Consider the following 19,631-nt stretch of genomic DNA (forward strand, 5'->3'; position numbering starts at 1 on the left):
ATCAGATCAAGATCCTTGTTTTGCTATCGTTTTTGAAAGTCCAAATAGATAGACGATATCAGGTTCATTCGTTTATATCTAAGACAGCAGAATCCATCTACTTCCAAGCTTCTGAGAAATCGATCAACCTGCTGTTGCCCCTCGAAGATGTGTGCTTTCACAGGAAGGACATTTACTATTGGACCGGACAATAAATGCATCGCCGGTTGGGTCCTTACCATGTCCTCTTTCTTGTTCCTATCCTGCAAATTATAAGTCCTACCTGTACTTGTCAACAACAATCGAAAAGCCACCAGTGTAACTATTTACTTTTCCGGGCGAGTCCTTGAAGAAAAAAGAATACTGCTCGTTTCAGCGGTAAACTTCATGAATGAGCAGTGAGGGGAAACAACATTGATCTGGGCTGGCCCTTGGAATCATACTGGACGAATGCAAGCTCATCCCAGCAGACAACACAGACGTCCTAGCTTGAAAGAGGCTTTTGGACTGAAGCCAGGAGAGAGAGAGAGAGAGAGACTGCAATAATGAACAGAACGATGCCAAGGACCACCACCACCACCAAAGTCACAGTTGCGGGCAGGACCGGAAGAGGGTGGATGGAAGCATACGATGAGCCGGTCCCATCCATGCATGGGCTCTCGAATTGAACCAGTGCTGCAGGATGGTAAGGCTGTGGTGGTTGCTGGGGCTCCTGTGAATCTGATCCCGACAAAGACGAAGACGTCCCGTCGGTGCGCCGGTGAGGGCCAAAGGTGCAAGGTGTTTTCAGTGTTGGCCATGGTGGGTTCTTCTTCCTGCCGCCTGCGTCCACAAATTGAACGCGTGATCCAGTAGACGTTTCGGGGTTAACAGCAACGTCATTGTCATTTCAAGATCAAAACCAAGTGTATTATATTTAAGGCGCACACTTGTACTTGGCACTTCACATCTCATTTCGATCCTATGCACGCTTCCTTCTTACTGCAACTCCAAATACCTACCTTGGCTCTCATTATAACTCTTCAAATCATATTGTTTTGACAAAGACCCAATTCGATTCTGTAATCTCTTCTATCAATAGTCAATGTGTTTATCGACTAAACTGATTGATATCTTCGAAAGCGAACACGAGTGTCGGCTCGAGTCACAACACGCTTCATATTGGGTTGGGTTCGGGCCGAGCGAACGTACCCAAAAGCTCGGGTCGGGTTGGGGTTTGATTTAGGGCCCGTTAACAGCCCTATACGCAATTGCGCCAATTCCGCGATTCTGATAGATGTTTGAGGGCAAATCAGTAATTTGGTCTTGCGTTGAGGCATTTATATTCCTTCCGCCCTACTCGCATCCTTTCGTCGAACCAAGGTTGCGGCATCGGCGGCATCGGCGGCGGTCTCCTCTTCCACTTCGTACCCCGCATAATACCTTATCCGGTTGCGAAGGTGATAATTCCTCGTCTTTATGATCCTCAAATCCGTTCGCATCGCTGATCTGATCTCTCTTCCGAAGGTTTTGGGTTCTCGCCGATTAGGTTTTTGGGTTTTTATCCGTTTCAATAAATGTTGAATGAGTATCTGATCTTGAATGTGAAGCTTGGTTTCGGTGGGCTCCTTTCTTTTAGGTTCACTTGTCCATTCGATGGTATCTTTTGGACGGGCGATCCAAGATGATCTTTCTGTGTTCATCTTTGATGGTCCTACATTTAATCGCTACTGGAGATGCTTCAAGCTACTTCTATTACTGTTCTATCTTGTGCATTGGATGGGTCATATGACTTTCTTGATTCATTATGTCAGTTCACATTCTCATTTTGTACCTCCACGAGTATAATCAGTATGCAGTGCTCTTTCTCGCATCTTCGCAGAATTGTTGCTTAAAAAGGAAAATTTGTTCTTCTCTCTCTCTCTATATATATATATATATATATATATATATATATATATATATATATATATATATATATATATATATATATATATGCGCGCGCGCTCCCTCTTTCATTGGTGTGGTTCATTTTATTGCGCCTCCTTGATATGGCCTTCGGAAAGTAATATTACTTAGTAATAATTGTTTTGAAGAGGGTTAGTGACCTATGGTGAGAACGTTGCGGTAAATGAGATTCCTTCCAAGTTTGTGGTTCTTGGTGCTTTGATGGGCTTCAAGAACTGATGTTCTTGTGCCATATATGTAACTGCCTCAACTTTGTTGCCGTATATGAGATCCTCGTCTGTGTGATTTCTTGATCTAAGTGAAATTGAAGCATATGGGGATGATATAAATGCTATTCTTATACTCAGTTCATTGTTACTATGGGTTTCTAGTTTCAGCCATTTGAAATGTGCAAGATTATAATATATTCATCAATCAAATAGCTGAAAATGGCATTTTCGTTAACGTATAGTCTTCTTTGAGGATCAACTCTTCAATGTGTAAAATGAAACCCACTATTTGGTTTTATTCCAGTTCAATCTTGGCCAAATAAGAGTGGATAGTTGGGATTTCATGTTTTACCTGATTGTATTGTATATTCTTGCGACTTTCATAAGTGTTCGAATCATGGATTCCCTTGGAAGTTATCCTCTTTTGTTTGACTGGGAACTGAAAGCATAGTGAAAGAACCTTATTATCCAAGTCACGTGGTGTTTCTTTCCCATACAGATGAACGTAGAGAAGCTTATGAAGATGGCTGGTGCCGTTCGCACTGGTGGAAAGGGCAGTATGCGCAGGTTCATTGTTGTCATATATATATTTTTTGGAATGCGAGTACCTTGACTATTTGATTATCTGCAGTTATAAATAGAGGTTAAAATTCTTGTTAATGTACAATATGTGTTAGTATTATAGAGAGGTGTATTAGACACACTCAAGTGCCTTGTATTGCTGGTTCCATTTTGATCAGGAAGAAGAAGGCAGTTCACAAGACTACAACAACTGATGACAAGAGACTTCAAAGCACTTTGAAAAGAATAGGCGTGAATACTATCCCTGCTATAGAAGAAGTCAACATTTTTAAGGATGACTTGGTTATTCAATTTGCCAACCCTAAAGGTAAAGCATATTATATTCATCAAACGAAACACTAAATTATTTTGCTAAATGACATATGGGTTGCCTTTTTTCCTCAGTGCAAGCTTCAATTGCAGCCAATACATGGGTTGTTAGTGGAACTCCTCAGACAAAGAGTATGCCACTTAATGAATGCTTCTTAGAGTAGCCTGGCTTTGATTGTTACAAGATGATACATGAGATCATGTTTTAGAATTTTATGTAATTATTATCTTTTTCTTGTATCCTTAGTTAAGTCAACTAACACGTATTTCTGGTGACAGAACTTCAAGACCTGCTACCTGGGATCATTAACCAACTTGGTAATCTAATTACTACTATGCACTAGCCTTTTTGATCATTTAATGTTCTTATAGTTTGGACATTATGTTCTGCTTCCGCCACAACCTGTGTGTCGCTGAGGGTTTACCAATTTGCAACTGCAGTAAACTAGCTTTTGTTTCTTACCTTGCTCATTTTTTAGATTCATTTTGACTACATTTCACTGCTTCCCCAAGTATGGCTGATGGTTTCTTTATCCACTAGCTCACTGAATGTGGTTGTTTCTGCTGTTTTTGCAATTGTTTGTATGAATAAGCTAATTCAATGACTGAACTTGGAATTTAGAATCTTTAAGGATTTCATATTTGATAATTTTGTTTTATATAAACTTATGAAGATATTTTAATTTTTTTTCAGGGCCTGATAACTTAGAGAACCTGAAGAAGCTTGCAGAGCACCTACAGAAACAGGTGCCAAGCACAGGAGCTGCTGTGAAACAGGAGGATGATGACGATGATGTCCCTGAGCTGGTGCCTGGAGAGACATTTGAAGCTGCTGCTGATGAAAATCAAGCTTCATAGAGAAGATATGCTTTCAGACTATCTCTAAGACCATTCGTGGAATCGTTTCTCATTTCGGGTGATCTAGATGGGATGCTGATTCTATTATTCATGTTACATGGATCACTTGAAAAGCAAACGTTTTGTACTTTCTTTCAATAGAATGTCTTAGAGTAATGCTAGTATCGTACTTCATGCATGAGATCCATTTGAACTTGATGAATTGCTCAAAGGCATAATCTACCTGTCGTACCAGCTTTTAATATTTTGTCAAGACTTGGTGAACCATTGAGCAAGATCCTGAAAATGATCTCAACAAAACTGGCTGTCCGTCTGTCTCATCAGCTATATATGCTGTTTGTGAGTTACAGAATTCTTCGGTTCATGGATCCTGATGTTTGCATCGAACATTCAGTCGATCAACTGTTGATGCATATGTTTAGTAGCTCTAGTTCATTGACATGGATTTCTGAGTTTTATTAGAGCACCTAGTGAAAGAAAAACGTAAATTACTGCTTAATCAACAATCTAGGCTTGTTTTTCTTGAATTTAGTTGTCTCGGTGCCTGTACGTGTGCTATGATAATGTGAACTAGTGTGTCACGCATCGAGAGAAGTTAACAAGTATGTGCAGTGGTTGTCATGTGTGCTGTTGTGGCTGTCTAATATCTCTTTGCTTTTCTGAAGTTACACCATTACAAAGATCGAAGGTTGGAATGTTGACGTCTAGAGTGGGGGGTGTGAGAAGCCTTACATCGTTTATTTATAGCGGTATCATGAACGCTGCCGGAAGTGACCACTGCACCGTAGATAATTTTCCCGGAATGAGTCCTAAGTATCTGATACACAACAGCTTGCTCAAATTTCTATTATAAAGTTGATGATGCAGCATCATCGGATGGCGAAGTCTTGCCACACATTCTTGGGTTTGGGCACTGGTGGGTGGGTTGGTTGTGGAGCTGCTTATGGTCTTTATGAGCTGCCGTGTTGTGATGGTTGTTCCTCCCATACTGTGCGTGCTTAGACTTTTCATCTGATATTACTCCCGATATAGTAATCAACAAAGCATGGCCACAAGAATGTATGGTTTGAGCAATCACCGCTTTTCCTTTTGGGGATTCTCTCGTTGAATTGCTGCATCATTTGTCTGTTCCTCGAGGACCCGTAGCTTGTTGTAAAGCTGAAACGACCGTCATTTCCCGGCCATTGCATGCCTTCATTATGTTGCTTTCTTGTGCGTTCGATTTGATGTTTGCTGGACGCAGTTCACCTACCCGTCTCTTTAAAGGCATCCTATCTAAACATTTTCCTATAGTGATTTGATCCCCTGACAGGTACTCACCAAAACCGCTTGCCATATTCTTGGTTTGGTGAACTCAGCGAGTATGTTGCACCGCATCATCCGTCACTATCATCACAACCGGACGTGAATTTAATTTGAATGGAAGATGGACATTAGCAGATATTTCTCACCTTAAATCATAATTTCCTATCGTTGCTTTTTCGAATTGAACGGAAAATAAAAATATAAAATTCTATAAAGGAAAGATTCAATAATTACCGAAAGAAAATTCAATAATATCAGGCAGATGTACGAGTTTGAATGGAAGATAAGATTATTATCGAATGACAATAATTCGTGTTTCAATAGTATTGTCATTTGCTACATGTTCAAATCGATCTGGAAATGGAAATGGAAATGCAAATGCAAATTCTGTGTCATTTCGGGCACTCTGAATTATTTGCAGAGACGAAACACGATAATCATCAACAAATTGATCCGATCAATCTAATATAATAATAACACGAGAACGAGAGATCCACATAGATCGAGATCGTTCATCTTACTTCGAATTGGGTCACGCACGAGTCCCACACTAATCTTACTTTAATCTATGGGAGCGTATAACGAGGAGTGGATCATTGACATCCATAGAACAAAGTAAATATAATTTAACGTTCTTGCCATATTTCAACCATGGAATCCCAAGATTTGGTTCAAAGCCCAAAACAAGAGATTTGCTCGTCTCCGGTTATTATGCAAATCCTCCAGCCTTGCTGATATACGTACATAATAGATATACAAATCTGTCATGCTAAGCAGTGCATCATTTTTTATAGTTCCTATTTTGCCAACAAAATACTGTCAACTCCTCACCATATCTCAACACTAATCTACTTCTCATCGTAGTCGAATCCAAACATCCGAACCCTTTCTTTTTTATAATAACAATAATATATTTTTGTTTTTGTTCACAGAACTGCCCGTCATGTTTGCAGTAATTAATAATAATAATAATAATAATAATAATTATTATTATAAATATATGCCGAAAACAACCCGTTTCTCATGTCAGATCTCTTCGATTCCATCTTCTTCGTCAACGCCCTCCGCCTCCTCCCGTTCTTGCGTTCCGTTCTTGGTCTCCGCGGCAGCGGCGTGACTTTGTCCTGAGATGACGACGGGCGAGGCGGCGGTGGAGGCGTCTCCGCAGCGGAGCCTGGCTTCCTCGGACCACCTCCGGCACGTGGAGTCGATGACCCAGCTGCCATCCGGCGCCGGTCAGATCTCCCACCTCAACGCCGTCATCCTCGGCGAGCCCCTCGCGTCCGAGGAGAACGACCGCGTCTTCCCCTCCCACGACTTCTCCCGCCAGGCCCTTGTCTCCTCCCCCGAACAGGTGCGTGCGTTTCGTCTCCCTAAAACCCTTAATCCGGCCTCTTGTGAGCAAAACATTAGGTTTTGAGCTAAAAACCCGACCTCCGATGAAGATTCCGTTGCTCCCGGAAGAATATATGCTTTCCTGGTGGTGGAGATTAAACGATTTCGCAGTTTGAGCAAAGTTTGTTTCCTTCACCTAATTGTATGCTTGTCATCATTGCATTTATTTCATGGACTACTAGTATTGGAAAATGTACAAGAGGTCGGTGGAGGATCCTGCAGGATTCTGGTCGGAGATCGCTTCCCAGTTTTACTGGAGAGAGAAGTGGTATCCGGAGGTCTACAGTGAAAACATTGATGTGAGCAAGGGGACCGTCAAGTTTGAGGTTGGTTGTGTAATCTTTCAGCTGGGTTTATTCATATTTATGGTATGTCGAAGACGCTGATTCTGTACTACTGTGGCGATCACAGTGGTTTAAAGGAGCCAGGACGAACATCTGTTACAATGCTGTGGATCAGAATGTTGAGGCAGGAAATGGTGGAAAAGTTGCTATCTATTGGGAAGGCAATGAACCAGGGGATGATGGGCAGTTGACTTATGCTGAACTCTTGGAGAAGGTTTGCCAGGTATGCCAGAAGCCATCCTAAGGTTGAATTTAATAGCCATTACTTTGTCTTGTTTAATTGATCAAGAGTGGTCTGTGTCAGCTTGCCAACTACTTGAAACATGTCGGGGTTCAGAAAGGAGATGCGGTGGTGATTTACCTCCCTATGCTGATGGAGTTGCCAATCACAATGTTAGCCTGTGCTCGTATCGGTGCAGTCCACTCGGTATTTTCCTAAGCTCATGAACTTCCTCTCAAGCTTTTCGGGGGCAAGATTAGTTTTAATATGTGAAATGGTCTGTTCAGGTTGTGTTTGCAGGCTTCTCAGCGGAGTCTCTTGCACAAAGAATTATCGATTGCAAACCTAAGGTTGTAATAACCTGCAATGCTGTGAAGAGAGGTTCCAAAGCCATCCATCTCAAAGAGATAGTTGACAGCGCCCTCATTGAATCTGTCAAAAATGGAGTCCCTGTAGGTATGTTGGTTCTTGCTACGAGCATCTTTAACATGTTATTGAATAATACTTGTCTATCATGGTAGTCCACTAAACATTTGTGCCTCCTGTCTCATCTTTGATGAATTACATTCACATTTGACTTCTGTTCTTTTATGTCATTTAGTCCACTTCCAAATTGTTAATTTTATTTTGGTTAAGCTAAATATGAAGAATCTTACATAGTACATATATGATCATGTTAACTAGCTTATGCACAGAGATAGATGGAGCACAACAGACTTACATGTCTGACTTTCTGTGGCTTGAACAGGCCTGTGCTTGACCTTTGAAAACCAGTCGGCAATGAAGAGAGAAGATACCAAGTGGACAGAAGGAAGAGATGTCTGGTGGCAGGTCAGTCTGCTGGTTTTCTCAGTACTGGCATATTACGGATATAACTTTTCAGTTATTCAGTTGTCACAAGACTTTCATTTTTTTGTTCACATCTTTTAATTTGCAATTGGTACATGAAACACAACTTTTTCCTTTCATATTGCAACAATCAGGATGTTGTCCCACAATTTCCAACCAAGTGTGCTGTAGAATGGGTTGATGCAGAAGATCCATTATTTCTCTTGTACACAAGTGGTAGCACTGGAAAACCAAAGGTTATGGAGCTTTCTTGTTTTATTTTTTTCAGCATTATTTTGTTGCCAAGTGCTGGGTACTTATGCCTTAATATCCAGGGTGTTCTGCATACAGCCGGGGGATATATGGTATATACTGCAACAACATTCAAATATGCATTTGACTATAAGCCATCAGATATATATTGGTATGCTAGTATTTTCGTGGTTAACCCATAGCATGTTTCTTAAGATCAGTTCCACACAAGTGTTCTGGACTGCCTTCACCTCTCTTATCCTACTGACCTCAGGTGTACTGCCGATTGTGGCTGGATCACAGGACACAGCTATGTTACATATGGCCCTCTTTTGAATGGAGCTACTGTTGTGGTATTTGAAGGGGTATTGCCTGTGATGCCATCCTTTTCTTTTTCTTTTTAGTTTTAATGAAATTGTATTATGTATTTTTTATGACAACATTCAGAGTTTTGATTCATAAAATTTTATATTCTGGTTCCTTAGTTATATTTCTGATCTCCTGATAGACGATTGACCCTTCAGATCTTTTTCTCTCAACTATGTCAACACTATCTTTTGATCTTGTTACTACAATGGGAATATCTGCAGGCTCCAAACTACCCTGATAGTGGACGTTGTTGGGATATCGTTGATAAATATAAGGTTACAATCTTTTACACTGCTCCAACTTTGGTGCGTTCACTGATGCGTGAAGGAAATGAGGTAAAAGATCTTGGGATATTTCCTTGATCATCAACATAGTTTTTTGGCTTGTTTCATAGTCAATCGTTTCAAATCATGCTTGCTCCAAAATTATCTGCTTGGTTTCAGCATACCAATAATTGTATAAGATGGATCTGCTCAGTTAGATGCTATTTTCGTCGCATGGTGCATGTCTCTTATTCAAATCCTGAAATACATGGTGTACAAACTGCAAACTAAGTAGATTGTTGAGCATTTTGTTGGTACTCATCTGAACTTTCTCGCACAAGTTTTCCTTGTCAAATCATCTCACCTTATAAAATTCAGAAGAAAGTTTTGAGTCATAAACCATTGCATTCTACCTTGCATGTGTTGTAATATTCTCGCATACCTTATAAAGTTGCATCACACAAGTCCTATCTTTAATCCACCCCCTCAAGGTATACTTTACTCTGACTCTGTTATCTAGATGATAAACAAAGTTAATAAATTATTCTTTTATACATTTTCTAACTTAGTGATATAGAAGCCAAAGACTGCATACGTTTAAAGATAAGGCTGCGTACATTGACCCTCCCGAGACCCCACATCGGCGAGAGCCTCGTGAACTGGGTATGCCTTTTTAGTGATATAAAAGCCAAAGACTGATGATCCACAGTCTTTTTAGTCAGATAAGATAATCACGAAAATTTATTGGCATGCCCTTGTGGTAGCTAACCTTGTCCAAAAAGTTGATTGAGACATACGTTGGCACCTATAGCATGAGTCAATGGAGTGTGTATTTGGGTGCACATGCGCTGGTGCGTATCTGACATGACACATTATGACTCATGCCAGTTGGCACAGCAGTCCTTGAGTTGTTGTTCAACCTATGAATAGCCAATTTTAATATCTGATTATTTACGTTTATTTACCCTTTTCGTGCTTTAATGCAGTATGTCACTCGTTACTCTCGGAAATCTCTCCGTGTTCTCGGTAGCGTAGGAGAGCCTATCAATCCTAGTGCATGGAGGTTCATTCCTGTCTCTTTGATCTAGGAGCTCTTTGCATCTTGTTTTTTGCATTTTAACAACTTCCTTATATATATTATATAAAACTTTTAGGTGGTTTTACAATGTTGTCGGGGATTCACGGTGCCCTATTTCAGATACCTGGTGGCAAACAGAGACCGGTGGCTTCATGGTAAGTAAACATCCCATCTTTCCATCCATGGATTTGGTAATATGGCCAGTAGCCATTTTGGTATATGTCTGGTTTTCTGTGGTAATATGAGTTCAATTCCTAGATGTGAAGTTTTCTGTTAATCTAATTCCTAGGTTTTAACTAACATAATGCATGTGCAGATTACACCTTTACCTGGTGCCTGGCCGCAGAAGCCGGGTTCTGCTACCTTTCCTTTCTTTGGTGTTCAAGTATGTAACGATCTAACTTGAAATAAAGGTTTTAGATGTGAAATATTTTGTTCTCAAATACTGTTAAGAGTGCTGCAGCCGGTTATAGTTGATGAGAAAGGGAACGAGATAGAAGGTGAATGTAGCGGATATCTTTGCATCAAGAGGTCATGGCCTGGGGCATTCCGCACACTGTATGGTGATCATGAGAGATATGAAACAACATATTTTAAACCATTTGCTGGTTATTATTTTACTGGTGATGGATGCAGCAGGTAACTTTCTTTCGAGCATCAATTGGTCCAAAATCACTCTTTCAGGTCTTAATAGATATTATAAAACTTGGTTTTGATGATCACAGTGTTCTTGTTAATTACATTGATATTTCAGGGACAAGGATGGTTACTATTGGCTCACTGGGAGAGTTGATGATGTCATCAATGTCAGGTACTTTGAAATTACTACATGCTTACTGTATACATTTGGATAGAGTTTCATTATGTTGCACTTGAATTCTTTTCAGTGGACATCGTATTGGCACTGCAGAAGTAGAATCTGCTCTTGTTTCACATCCCCAGTGTGCTGAGGCTGCTGTAGTTGGTGTTGAACATGAGGTACAATGCAAAACCTATCTTCTGCTGGCTGCACCATCATAAGCATCAACCAGTTGTCAACCTTGATAGTTATACCAAAACCTATCTTGTTGTCAGATTAAAGGACAGGGCATTTATGCTTTTGTCACTTTAGTGGAGGGTGTTCCTTACAGTGAAGAGCTACGGAAAAGCCTCATTTTGATTGTCCGAAACCAGGTGTGCTTCTTGTAAAGTTATCATTATAAAGTTATTTAATCCACCCAACATCACAAATAAACTGGCCTGTCACTTGTAGATGTTTTGCTGGATTTGTTTTCGTGTCCCATGTTCTGTGGTAGCTTCAAGTCTCTGGCTGTATGCTTACGATATCATGTTGAATACTGTTTTGAACCTACTGCCAGTTTATGCCTCAGTTTTACGAAACATGAATCTCTATAAACTTAATATGCAAATCTGCATGACTGGGAAAAGGGTGGCAGGGTGCAGTGCAATGTACATCTGTACCATGCATGTCAAATGCATGATTCATCTGGCAATAGATGTCTAGGTTAAGTTTGTAAAGGATGCAGTCATAGCTTGCAATTGCTGAACCCTTGTTTCAGATACAGTGACATAGATATAGAAGCATAGGGATGAGAAAAGAGACATGGATTGATTAGGACTTGGAATCATGTGGGATTATATGGTTCAGAATTGTATATGTAGTTGAAGCGTGGCTCTTTTATTCTTCTTAATCAGTTTTTTCAACAAGTGATGGTGCAGAAGTAAGTTTATTTCTAAGATTGTTGTATTCGAGTAGAAGCATGATTCTTTTATTTTGCTTATTCTGTTTTTTCAACAATTGATGGTGCAGAATTAATTTTATTTCTGGAATTTTTTACCTATTGTTAGATTTTTTTTTGGGTTTAATTTGTAGTACCATGCCATTTTTATATAAGATTTTTCACCTATATTCTGGAAGTTAAACACCATCTTGGAAATTGAATTCTTAACCCCAATAGAAGGATTTCTTTTTTGTGTCAATTTAATGTCTTAAGTTCAAGTTGTCTAAATCAAAAGGAATGAGGCTACAACAAATCACTTTTCTTTTCCTGCAGAAAGCTACATGTTTCTTGTAAATTAATTGTCAATTTAAACTAATTCAGAATTTTGATCTCATATAATAATTTGGCTTCTTGGTCTAGTTCAGATTCTCAATCTAAAATGTATTGACTCCAATGTTCAAGTGATCAATAAAGATTGCCTATCTTATTAGCATCGAACTAGAAGATTGTGTTTATAGATCAGACTAATGTTTAGAAGTGTGTGCTTTCCTTGCTTTAACTTTTCTATTGCATAGAAAATATGAATGTGCAATGTCACCTTGGTAGCGCAATTTTGCATCAGTACGATATATCATGGTCTTGACACAAATATGAGTAAGCTTATTTGGCAATGCACTAACTTCAAAGATTCCTCGTTTGTCAGATTGGTGCATTTGCTGCCCCTGACAAAATCCACTGGGCACCTGGACTTCCAAAGACAAGGAGTGGAAAGATCATGAGGAGGATCCTACGAAAAATTGCATCCAGGCAGCTAGATGAACTTGGTGATACCAGTACACTTGCCGACCCAAGTGTTGTGGACCAGCTAATTGAGCTACGTGATTGCTAGTACAAGATTATGAGATTCGTCCATTTCCTTGACTCTTGACACATTTCTTTGAGGTCTAATACGATTGCAGAAACAGAATACTCGAATTACTCGTGCCTAGTTTTCGTTCCCCGCCAGGGGAAAATCAACATAGCGCTTGTGTAATAAGCACAATAAGTGTGTGAGAGCATTGTCAGTAAGTCTTTTTGTGGTGAATGTTTCAGTAGCTTAGCCAAATGCTACTTCAGTTATGCTGTTGTCATGACATTATCTATTTGAATCTTTTGCTACATCAATAAAAGTGAGGGTCAGCCGACATGCAGTTGTGTTATATTACAAAGATGTTTTGTCATAATTGTTTTCTGGATTTTATATGGTGCTTAGGCACTTTAGCTTGAACTATTCTGTTGATGAGAATTATGAACTATTGCTTCAATTCTTGCGTAAGAAGCCATTAGCCATGAGAGCTTTTTCATCCCGTGTATTGTTATGAGGTTGTGCTGGTTATGGCAACCCTCTTGCTGCCTCTCGATGGGTCATCCGGGAGAAGACTCAACTGGAGTCGTGAAATTACTCATTTGCAATTGAATCTTTCTTGGATCATGAGTGAATTATTCGCCAATTCCTTGATTATCCTTCTTGTTCCAAGGTGTAGACTCGTGGCATGATCTTTGAATGCCTCTGACCATGCCAAATTATTCAATGCAGACTCATGTCTTTTGGTGTTTGGTTTAATTATTTCTGTATGTTTTCATGCAGATGAAAGTGCCAGTTTGAGCAAACCATGAAAGGATGATTGATGGGATCAAGGGACACTACAAGGGATGCAATCAATTCCATCTCACCAATCACAACCCGAACATACTTCTCTAAATCTATTGTCCACCTAGGTATGCGAGCATGACTTGTAAATACGGTTTTCATACATGGTTTCATCCCATCATGTCTGCAATATTTGTCTATATGTCACTTCATAAACTGATCTATCAATTGTTTCCTTCCATACGACTAGAGTCAGTATGCTACAATGATACAATAGAACTAAAAAATAATTATGTATCATAATTCATAAAACAGTTCTGACTGCATGCATAATCATAAGACCTCACAAAGAAAGTTCAAATTGTGTTTATCTTGATGTCATCACGTGGCAGTTTTTCTTGGCTAGTTTCGATTGCCCAGCTTTGTGAATGGCATTTTCCTTGTAGAATCATTAACCCACTTTTGCTAGATTCAATAGTAAAAGAAACTGATAGTTATCGTGTCATCTGGTGATCCTGAGTGTAGAGCAAGTAATGCTTGAAATGCACAGAGCTAAAACTTGTAGATGATAAAACTTGTAATATCCATTTTACATGCTCAGAAAAAACATGGTTGATCATGCATTCACACCAACACAGCAGATCCTGTTCTGCAAGCATTAGAAACTTGAACTAAGAAATTGCATACATTTCCTTCCCTTTTTGTTTGTAGACAAAAGTTACATGTCACGAGATCCTGCATTCCTCTTGTTATTGTTGAGGTTTCAGGAAATGCCAATGACCTTCAGCTGTTCGTAGATCACAACAACAAAAAGTTGTTCCACTTTCCCTGTTTGTGGTTAGCATGCACTTGTAAAAGCAAAAGCTGGCACAAGGGAAGGGTTTGTTAGATTAAGCTACTCATGACATTGTTCTTAGGCTCCCTCCAATAGAATCCCTGTATAAAGACTGGCAAGATGTTGCAACCTATTAGAATGTAGATCATAAGTGCATGCATCCCCAACCATTCCATAGCCAAGGTTGGTTTCCTACAGCCACAGACATCAACCTGTAGATATCAAGAGTGAGTAGTCATATCTGGTTGTATCCCTAGATGAAAGAATTATACATATTGAATGGAAATGTTTGAAAGAAGTGAACAGTTTTGGATCTCTAACCAACACATATAGTCCAGTGAAGAGAATCCCAGCAACCCCAGCGGTGAAGCATGTATAACTTAATGTGTACAGGGCCTTGTTCATATGCATTCCTATAACAAAGATAAAGTTTACTTGGTGTTGGAAGTTAAATCAATCTGTAATCACAGTGATATGAACTAGAAAGCTGGTATACCAAAGCCGAAGTCCAACAAAAAGGCGAACACTAATAGAAATAAGGAAGGAATCATCCACTGTATAATTCTGTTCTTGTGACCCTGCAGTTCGTTCAAGAGTGTTAAAGATGTTTTTGAAGCTAAGACAGATTCAATATATAACTAGTACCTTAAAATGTATGATAGCATGCCCGAATTGCAACCCGATCAAGCAAGTAACAATTGCCATGACAGAACTGCATCATTAACTATCATCACTTCTAGTTGTCAGGAAAAAAAGCCAAGAGACCTAAGTAACAAAGCTGACCTAAGTAGCCCTTCAGGATCAAAAGGAGCTTGGCACCATGGAGGAGCATCAGATGGAAGTGGGCCACTAGCTGGTGAATTTATGCTGCATTGCTGAAGAAAGAGTAAGAAACTAGAAGATTATGGATGGAAAGAAAAAATAATTGGGGTGATAGCTAATGAAATAAAACCGGTGTGTCTGAGACCTTTGTTCTTTCGTACACGGGACGTTGATACAGATGTTGGATGCCAAGGACTTGACGATCAATCATTCCCACAGCATTGCAAGCAGGTCCTATGTCACCCCTCACCCCACATTTGACCTGGTATTTATAAAATTTGTTAATTATATGTTTAGGAATTCATCTTAAAAAATATTTATAGGCCCAAAATGATAGTAGTTTCTAAGCATTGGTGGAGCGTGTAATGAGATGCATAGGCTTAACTGAGAAGGACTTGGTCTTGGAGCCTGCCACTGGTATCTGATATTCCCAATCAGGAACATATAAACCATACAGGAGAACCATGTAAATGGTAGTAAGAATCAAACTCACCAGCCTGAAAGAAGTCAAATTGTGAGTATGATGAACATAGCTTCATAGACAGACAAGGCAATTCAAGGTAGTTGATGGTAAGGAACTTCTAGGTATTTAGCTCTCTTGAAACGCTCTCTATATATCTGATTCTCTATTGAACTCTATTTCAGTTCCTTTCTTTTCCATGTTTTTACTTGAGAATTTCAACTTAGAGACCCATCAAATAACACCATGATTGCACAAAATATATGTACAGTAATACTTACAGTTGAAATCGGTATCGCCTGATTAGGTAGTATCCAGAGTAGACATCACTATCATCATCGTCATTTTTAAGCCGGATTTCACATACTGCAGCCAACAGATAGGCTACTGCAATTCTCTGCAACAAAATAATACTTGATTAGGTAACCTTTAGAAAGACAGTGACTCGTTAAAAGAATGCCCAGTTTTCGGAGAATGATATGGGACTTTGTTATTTGCTTCCAACTTGGAGGTGTATTGAGATTTTATGACTATGATAGATCAAAGTATTACAATAGTAATGTGCTTGAATTCATGGATAGAGAAATGATGCATGTTGGATCAGAATTAAAAGTATTGCTAGTATGATTGTATAGAAGGCGTTGTAAAGATGAATGGTTCGATAATCCATATAAATTATCTTGCTTCATAGCAAATGAATGTACTACCTGTAATATGCCCATCCATCGTATTCTCAAAATGTCAACTCCATAAGTTAAATTGTGAAGGCCATGGAAGAAACCACCTAAGGAATCAACCAAATATTATCTTAAGATAACGAAGAAAGGAATCAAAATTCCTTGAATAAATGCTTTTATATGATAAAGATCATGTATTTTGACTTAGTGAAAAGAAAGAGTGGCATACCTTGAACAATAAGGCCTACAATGAAGAGCTTCATTGCTCGAAGTACAGCTTTCTTGGTTGCCATGGCTTTGCTTGAGACTCTCTGAGAATCAAGTAAAGCGTTCTTAGAATCTTACTTTCACTTGAGAAAGATGCTTTTACCGAGGAAATATGCATACTTTTTGATCTATAATAAATTTTAAAAAATGAGCATAGGATTAAATATTTTTCAAGCCATTAGGCTTTTACCTTGTATGTGAGTGCAAGTGCAACTCCAACTATGAACAAGAAAAATGGCATGACAACATCGGCAAGGGTTATGCCACTCCAAGGAGAATGGTTGGTTGCAGGAAGAAATGCTCCAGCATAATCTACGAAGATCATGAGCTGCAAACAAATGACATTTATGAACTTCTTCTGGAGGTAAGAAATACCTACATGACTAGTAATCATACAATTGAGTTTTCTTCACAACACTAGATGGAAAACTAGATAGAAGTATGTCCATATGAAATTCATTAGCATGAATAATGAGTATGAATGTCAACACCAGATGGTTCTTTACTAGTGAAAATACGACTTCCTGACATGTTTCTCATATACTGCAGAAGTTTATTTACTCTGATGTTGTTCAACTTTCCGCACGCACACAAAAAAAAAAAAAAGGCCATATTGGCCAAAACTGGTGTTTAATTTGGTGTCATCTGAATATTGGCTGCAAATTCTGCAATGATTCATCATTAAATGTGAGGCATATTTCCTGTACAACTGGAACCTTTTCAGGATAAAATCAAGTGATATCATCCAAAAACCTGATGGTTTTTCTTAATTGAAGTAAATGTTGAATCCAAAGTACATCTTTTTGTAATGCTTTTCAGATGTATGATATAGTTTTATTTATGTCCATCATGCTTTGGTTTGTCCCAAAGAAATTATGGAAATGGGCATCAGACTTTCGATTTAATTGACAGCTTGAAGAACCTGTAATCTTCTGCTGTACATGTTAAATATCATTCAAAGTCATGTATGTAGTTCATATTCATGAAAACATTCTCCTTGCTTGTTAAAAAAATGATTTCATCTTCCCTGTTCCTTATTGTTTCGACATCAAAGAAACAGGGGATATGAAAACTCAAGCGGAATCCATAGAAACTGAGGCTTCAGACTCTGATTCGAAGGACCAGTGTCAGCTACAATGACTTCCTATTCCTTTCTGCTGTGACTCATCTTGGAGACCAACAGGACACCTGGGTGGCAGTGGCACAGCAGCTGCACCGGAAGAGAGAGTAGCAGAGATACTTCCGCAACCTCTCTGCAAGCATGGAGAAGGTTGCCTCAGTGGAGCACTGCTCCACCGATACCTCTACGCACAGCAGTTCTATATCAGAGCCATCCGCATGCCCGGTAGAAAAGCTTCATGTGCGGAAAGCACCAACCACGTTTAACATATGATCACTCCGAGAAGTCAAGGGTCGAAGGTCAAAGAACTCGAGTATTTAAAGGTAGGACGCAGTGGTCAACTGAAGTCAACTCGTGAGTTGACAACACGCAGATTCTTAATGCAGGCGAGCGCCAGATGGCAAAGCAACAGTTGGTCTAACCCAAGGAGTGATGAAGTGGCCGTGAGGTGTACGGAAGGATCGTCCTGTCCTTAAGATGTGTGCAACGATCCTGATAGACGGTGTGGATCTTGGAAGGACAGTAAAATAGAGAGAAATCAAATGAATAATATTTACGTGTGATGAATCATCATTGTTATGTTCACAACGAAAGTGTTGTTGATGCGTCTGATTGCACTCTTCCAATGGAGACAAGCCCACGCAAGAGAGCAGACACGGTGGTGACGAAGATGAGGCTGGCGAGGAAGAAATAAAGTCACAGGCGCAAACATTATTATCTATTCTACTCAGCAAAATATGAATTGCAGCAAAGTAGTCAGTAATACTGATAAAAATAAAAAAGAAGTATTTTAGAAATAAATTGTAGAATAATTAGTGACATGAATTCTAACAAAGCATGCTTAGTTACATGTGCATATAATACGTTATCGAAGAAAACAATCGTGCAGTTATTATTATCCTATTTAATGAGCTATTAAATGAAGGAGAAAGTAAGGTAATTAAATGAATAATCAAAGAAGAGAGAGAGAGAGAGAGAGAGAGAGAGAGAGAGAGAGAGAGAGAAATGGAAACAATGCGGAAGGAAGGTCGGACTTACTGCGACGGTGAACCCCCGGAAGACGTCGAGGGAGACGAGGCGCGACCCCTGGGCGGCGGGCGCTTCCTCTTTCTCCTGCGGGGTATTCGTGGCGTTCCGGACGCCGGCCTCGATGTCATCCTCGTGCAGGGACAGCAGCGCGTTGTCCGCGGCGGCGACGACGTTGCTGAGCTCGTTGTTAGGCTTGGACGGCGCGGTGGCCTCGTCGCCCTTGATGAGTTCGTACATCACCATCTCTCCTTCGAACTACACCGGAGGTGGCGAAGAAAACGAACAGTTCTTCTCTCCACGTGGAAGGAGGAGGCGGCGGAGAAGGAGAAGGAAAGGAAACTGAGGAGAGACTCGAGAGAGCCAGAGAGTCCTCTTTCTTGCGTTTCTTAACCACAAGTCATTGGGTGTGTTGGAGTGTGTCGGGTTCGCCATGGACTCTTTGCTCCTAGTATTGTATTTATAGAAAAGGAAGCCGCATAATCACCATTCTCTCTCCAAAAAAATTATATATTTATTTTCTTTTGCTATTTCAGATTAAATTCTTTTAATCCTCAATACTCAATTAAACCCTCTTTTTTTTATTATTGAATTTACCTCTACGATCTTATATTTAGTAACTCCTAAATTACTTTTTTAAAATACTATTAGTACGTAAAATATCTTGTTCGATATATATATATATATATATATATATATATATATATACATATATATATATATATACATATATATATATATATATCCATTTTTACCTTTTAAGATAGATTAACTAATCTAAAGAAAAAATAAAAAAAAATTCCACTGAAATATATTTTTATTGAAAAATCAGAATTAGCACCTGTAATTCTCTAAAAGGTCCAATATACTACACACATGGACCTTTTGAATAAGAGCCAAGATGATATTATGAAAATTAAATATTTTCACATTGAGGATGTAAAAGAGGATACGGGACACTATACAAGTATTTCACAATTGATTTACTTAAGAATAAGTTTTCATTTTAAATCCATTATAATTAGTTCATCTTCTTTTTCTAATATAAATAGAAAGAAATATTTATAAAGAAAAAAGAAGAGAATTTGTTTCTAATCTTTTTTAGACAATCTGTATTTTGATGGAATGATCATAA

General features: G+C 39.1%; 4 protein-coding genes across 4 annotated transcripts; 2 read left to right on the forward strand and 2 right to left on the reverse strand.

Moving 5' to 3' along the window:
* The first annotated feature begins 1,309 nt into the window (after positions 1-1,309).
* On the forward strand, positions 1,310-4,062 carry LOC135675982 (nascent polypeptide-associated complex subunit beta-like). The gene is made up of 6 exons (XM_065186700.1): positions 1,310-1,418; positions 2,635-2,702; positions 2,876-3,024; positions 3,102-3,158; positions 3,306-3,344; positions 3,721-4,062. Exons 2-6 carry the CDS (start codon positions 2,635-2,637, stop codon positions 3,882-3,884), a joined length of 477 nt encoding a protein of 158 aa, XP_065042772.1. The 5' UTR covers positions 1,310-1,418; the 3' UTR covers positions 3,885-4,062.
* A 2,139-nt stretch (positions 4,063-6,201) lies between these two features.
* LOC135675983 (acetyl-coenzyme A synthetase, chloroplastic/glyoxysomal-like) lies at positions 6,202-12,858 on the forward strand. Its single transcript, XM_065186701.1, has 18 exons — positions 6,202-6,543; positions 6,767-6,910; positions 6,996-7,151; positions 7,233-7,355; positions 7,436-7,604; positions 7,897-7,979; positions 8,132-8,233; positions 8,312-8,400; positions 8,503-8,593; positions 8,819-8,932; positions 9,847-9,923; positions 10,015-10,093; positions 10,255-10,323; positions 10,402-10,577; positions 10,693-10,749; positions 10,826-10,916; positions 11,013-11,111; positions 12,363-12,858. Exons 1-18 carry the CDS (start codon positions 6,319-6,321, stop codon positions 12,546-12,548), a joined length of 2,130 nt encoding a protein of 709 aa, XP_065042773.1. The 5' UTR covers positions 6,202-6,318; the 3' UTR covers positions 12,549-12,858.
* A 744-nt stretch (positions 12,859-13,602) lies between these two features.
* On the reverse strand, positions 13,603-16,376 carry LOC135675408 (uncharacterized). Its single transcript, XM_065185561.1, has 9 exons — positions 16,313-16,376; positions 16,114-16,190; positions 15,688-15,803; positions 15,332-15,443; positions 15,092-15,208; positions 14,908-14,999; positions 14,770-14,836; positions 14,621-14,702; positions 13,603-14,537 (listed from the first exon to the last, which is right to left on the reverse strand). The coding sequence occupies exons 1-9, from the start codon at positions 16,374-16,376 to the stop codon at positions 14,332-14,334; spliced, it is 933 nt and encodes a 310-aa protein (XP_065041633.1). The 3' UTR covers positions 13,603-14,331.
* Positions 16,377-16,528: 152 nt separating this feature from the next.
* On the reverse strand, positions 16,529-18,914 carry LOC135675409 (uncharacterized). The gene is made up of 2 exons (XM_065185562.1): positions 18,509-18,914; positions 16,529-16,678 (listed from the first exon to the last, which is right to left on the reverse strand). The coding sequence occupies exons 1-2, from the start codon at positions 18,740-18,742 to the stop codon at positions 16,529-16,531; spliced, it is 384 nt and encodes a 127-aa protein (XP_065041634.1). The 5' UTR covers positions 18,743-18,914.
* Between the last annotated feature and the right edge of the window lie 717 nt (positions 18,915-19,631).

Source organism: Musa acuminata, chromosome BXJ1-6, assembly GCF_036884655.1.
Source record: "Musa acuminata AAA Group cultivar baxijiao chromosome BXJ1-6, Cavendish_Baxijiao_AAA, whole genome shotgun sequence".
Lineage (NCBI taxonomy): Eukaryota > Viridiplantae > Streptophyta > Magnoliopsida > Zingiberales > Musaceae > Musa > Musa acuminata.

Bases quoted from the DNA above. Each gene is read 5' to 3' on its own strand.
- LOC135675982 (XM_065186700.1), top strand. From the start codon at position 2,635: ATGAACGTAGAGAAGCTTATGAAGATGGCTGGTGCCGTTCGCACTGGT. The intron at 2,703-2,875 runs GTTCATTGTTGT...CATTTTGATCAG, and splicing joins GGAAAGGGCAGTATGCGCAG to GAAGAAGAAGGCAGTTCACA. The intron at 3,025-3,101 runs GTAAAGCATATT...TTTTTTCCTCAG, and splicing joins TCAATTTGCCAACCCTAAAG to TGCAAGCTTCAATTGCAGCC.
- LOC135675983 (XM_065186701.1), top strand. From the start codon at position 6,319: ATGACGACGGGCGAGGCGGCGGTGGAGGCGTCTCCGCAGCGGAGCCTG. The intron at 8,234-8,311 runs GTTATGGAGCTT...CTTAATATCCAG, and splicing joins GTAGCACTGGAAAACCAAAG to GGTGTTCTGCATACAGCCGG. The intron at 11,112-12,362 runs GTGTGCTTCTTG...CTCGTTTGTCAG, and splicing joins TTTTGATTGTCCGAAACCAG to ATTGGTGCATTTGCTGCCCC.
- LOC135675408 (XM_065185561.1), bottom strand. From the start codon at position 16,376: ATGGCAACCAAGAAAGCTGTACTTCGAGCAATGAAGCTCTTCATTGTA. The intron at 15,804-16,113 runs GTAGTACATTCA...ATTTTGTTGCAG, and splicing joins GATGGATGGGCATATTACAG to AGAATTGCAGTAGCCTATCT. The intron at 14,703-14,769 runs GTACTAGTTATA...AACGAACTGCAG, and splicing joins ATGCTATCATACATTTTAAG to GGTCACAAGAACAGAATTAT.
- LOC135675409 (XM_065185562.1), bottom strand. From the start codon at position 18,742: ATGGTGATGTACGAACTCATCAAGGGCGACGAGGCCACCGCGCCGTCC. The intron at 16,679-18,508 runs GTAAGTCCGACC...ATTTGTTTGCAG, and splicing joins TCCGGGGGTTCACCGTCGCA to CTCATGATCTTCGTAGATTA.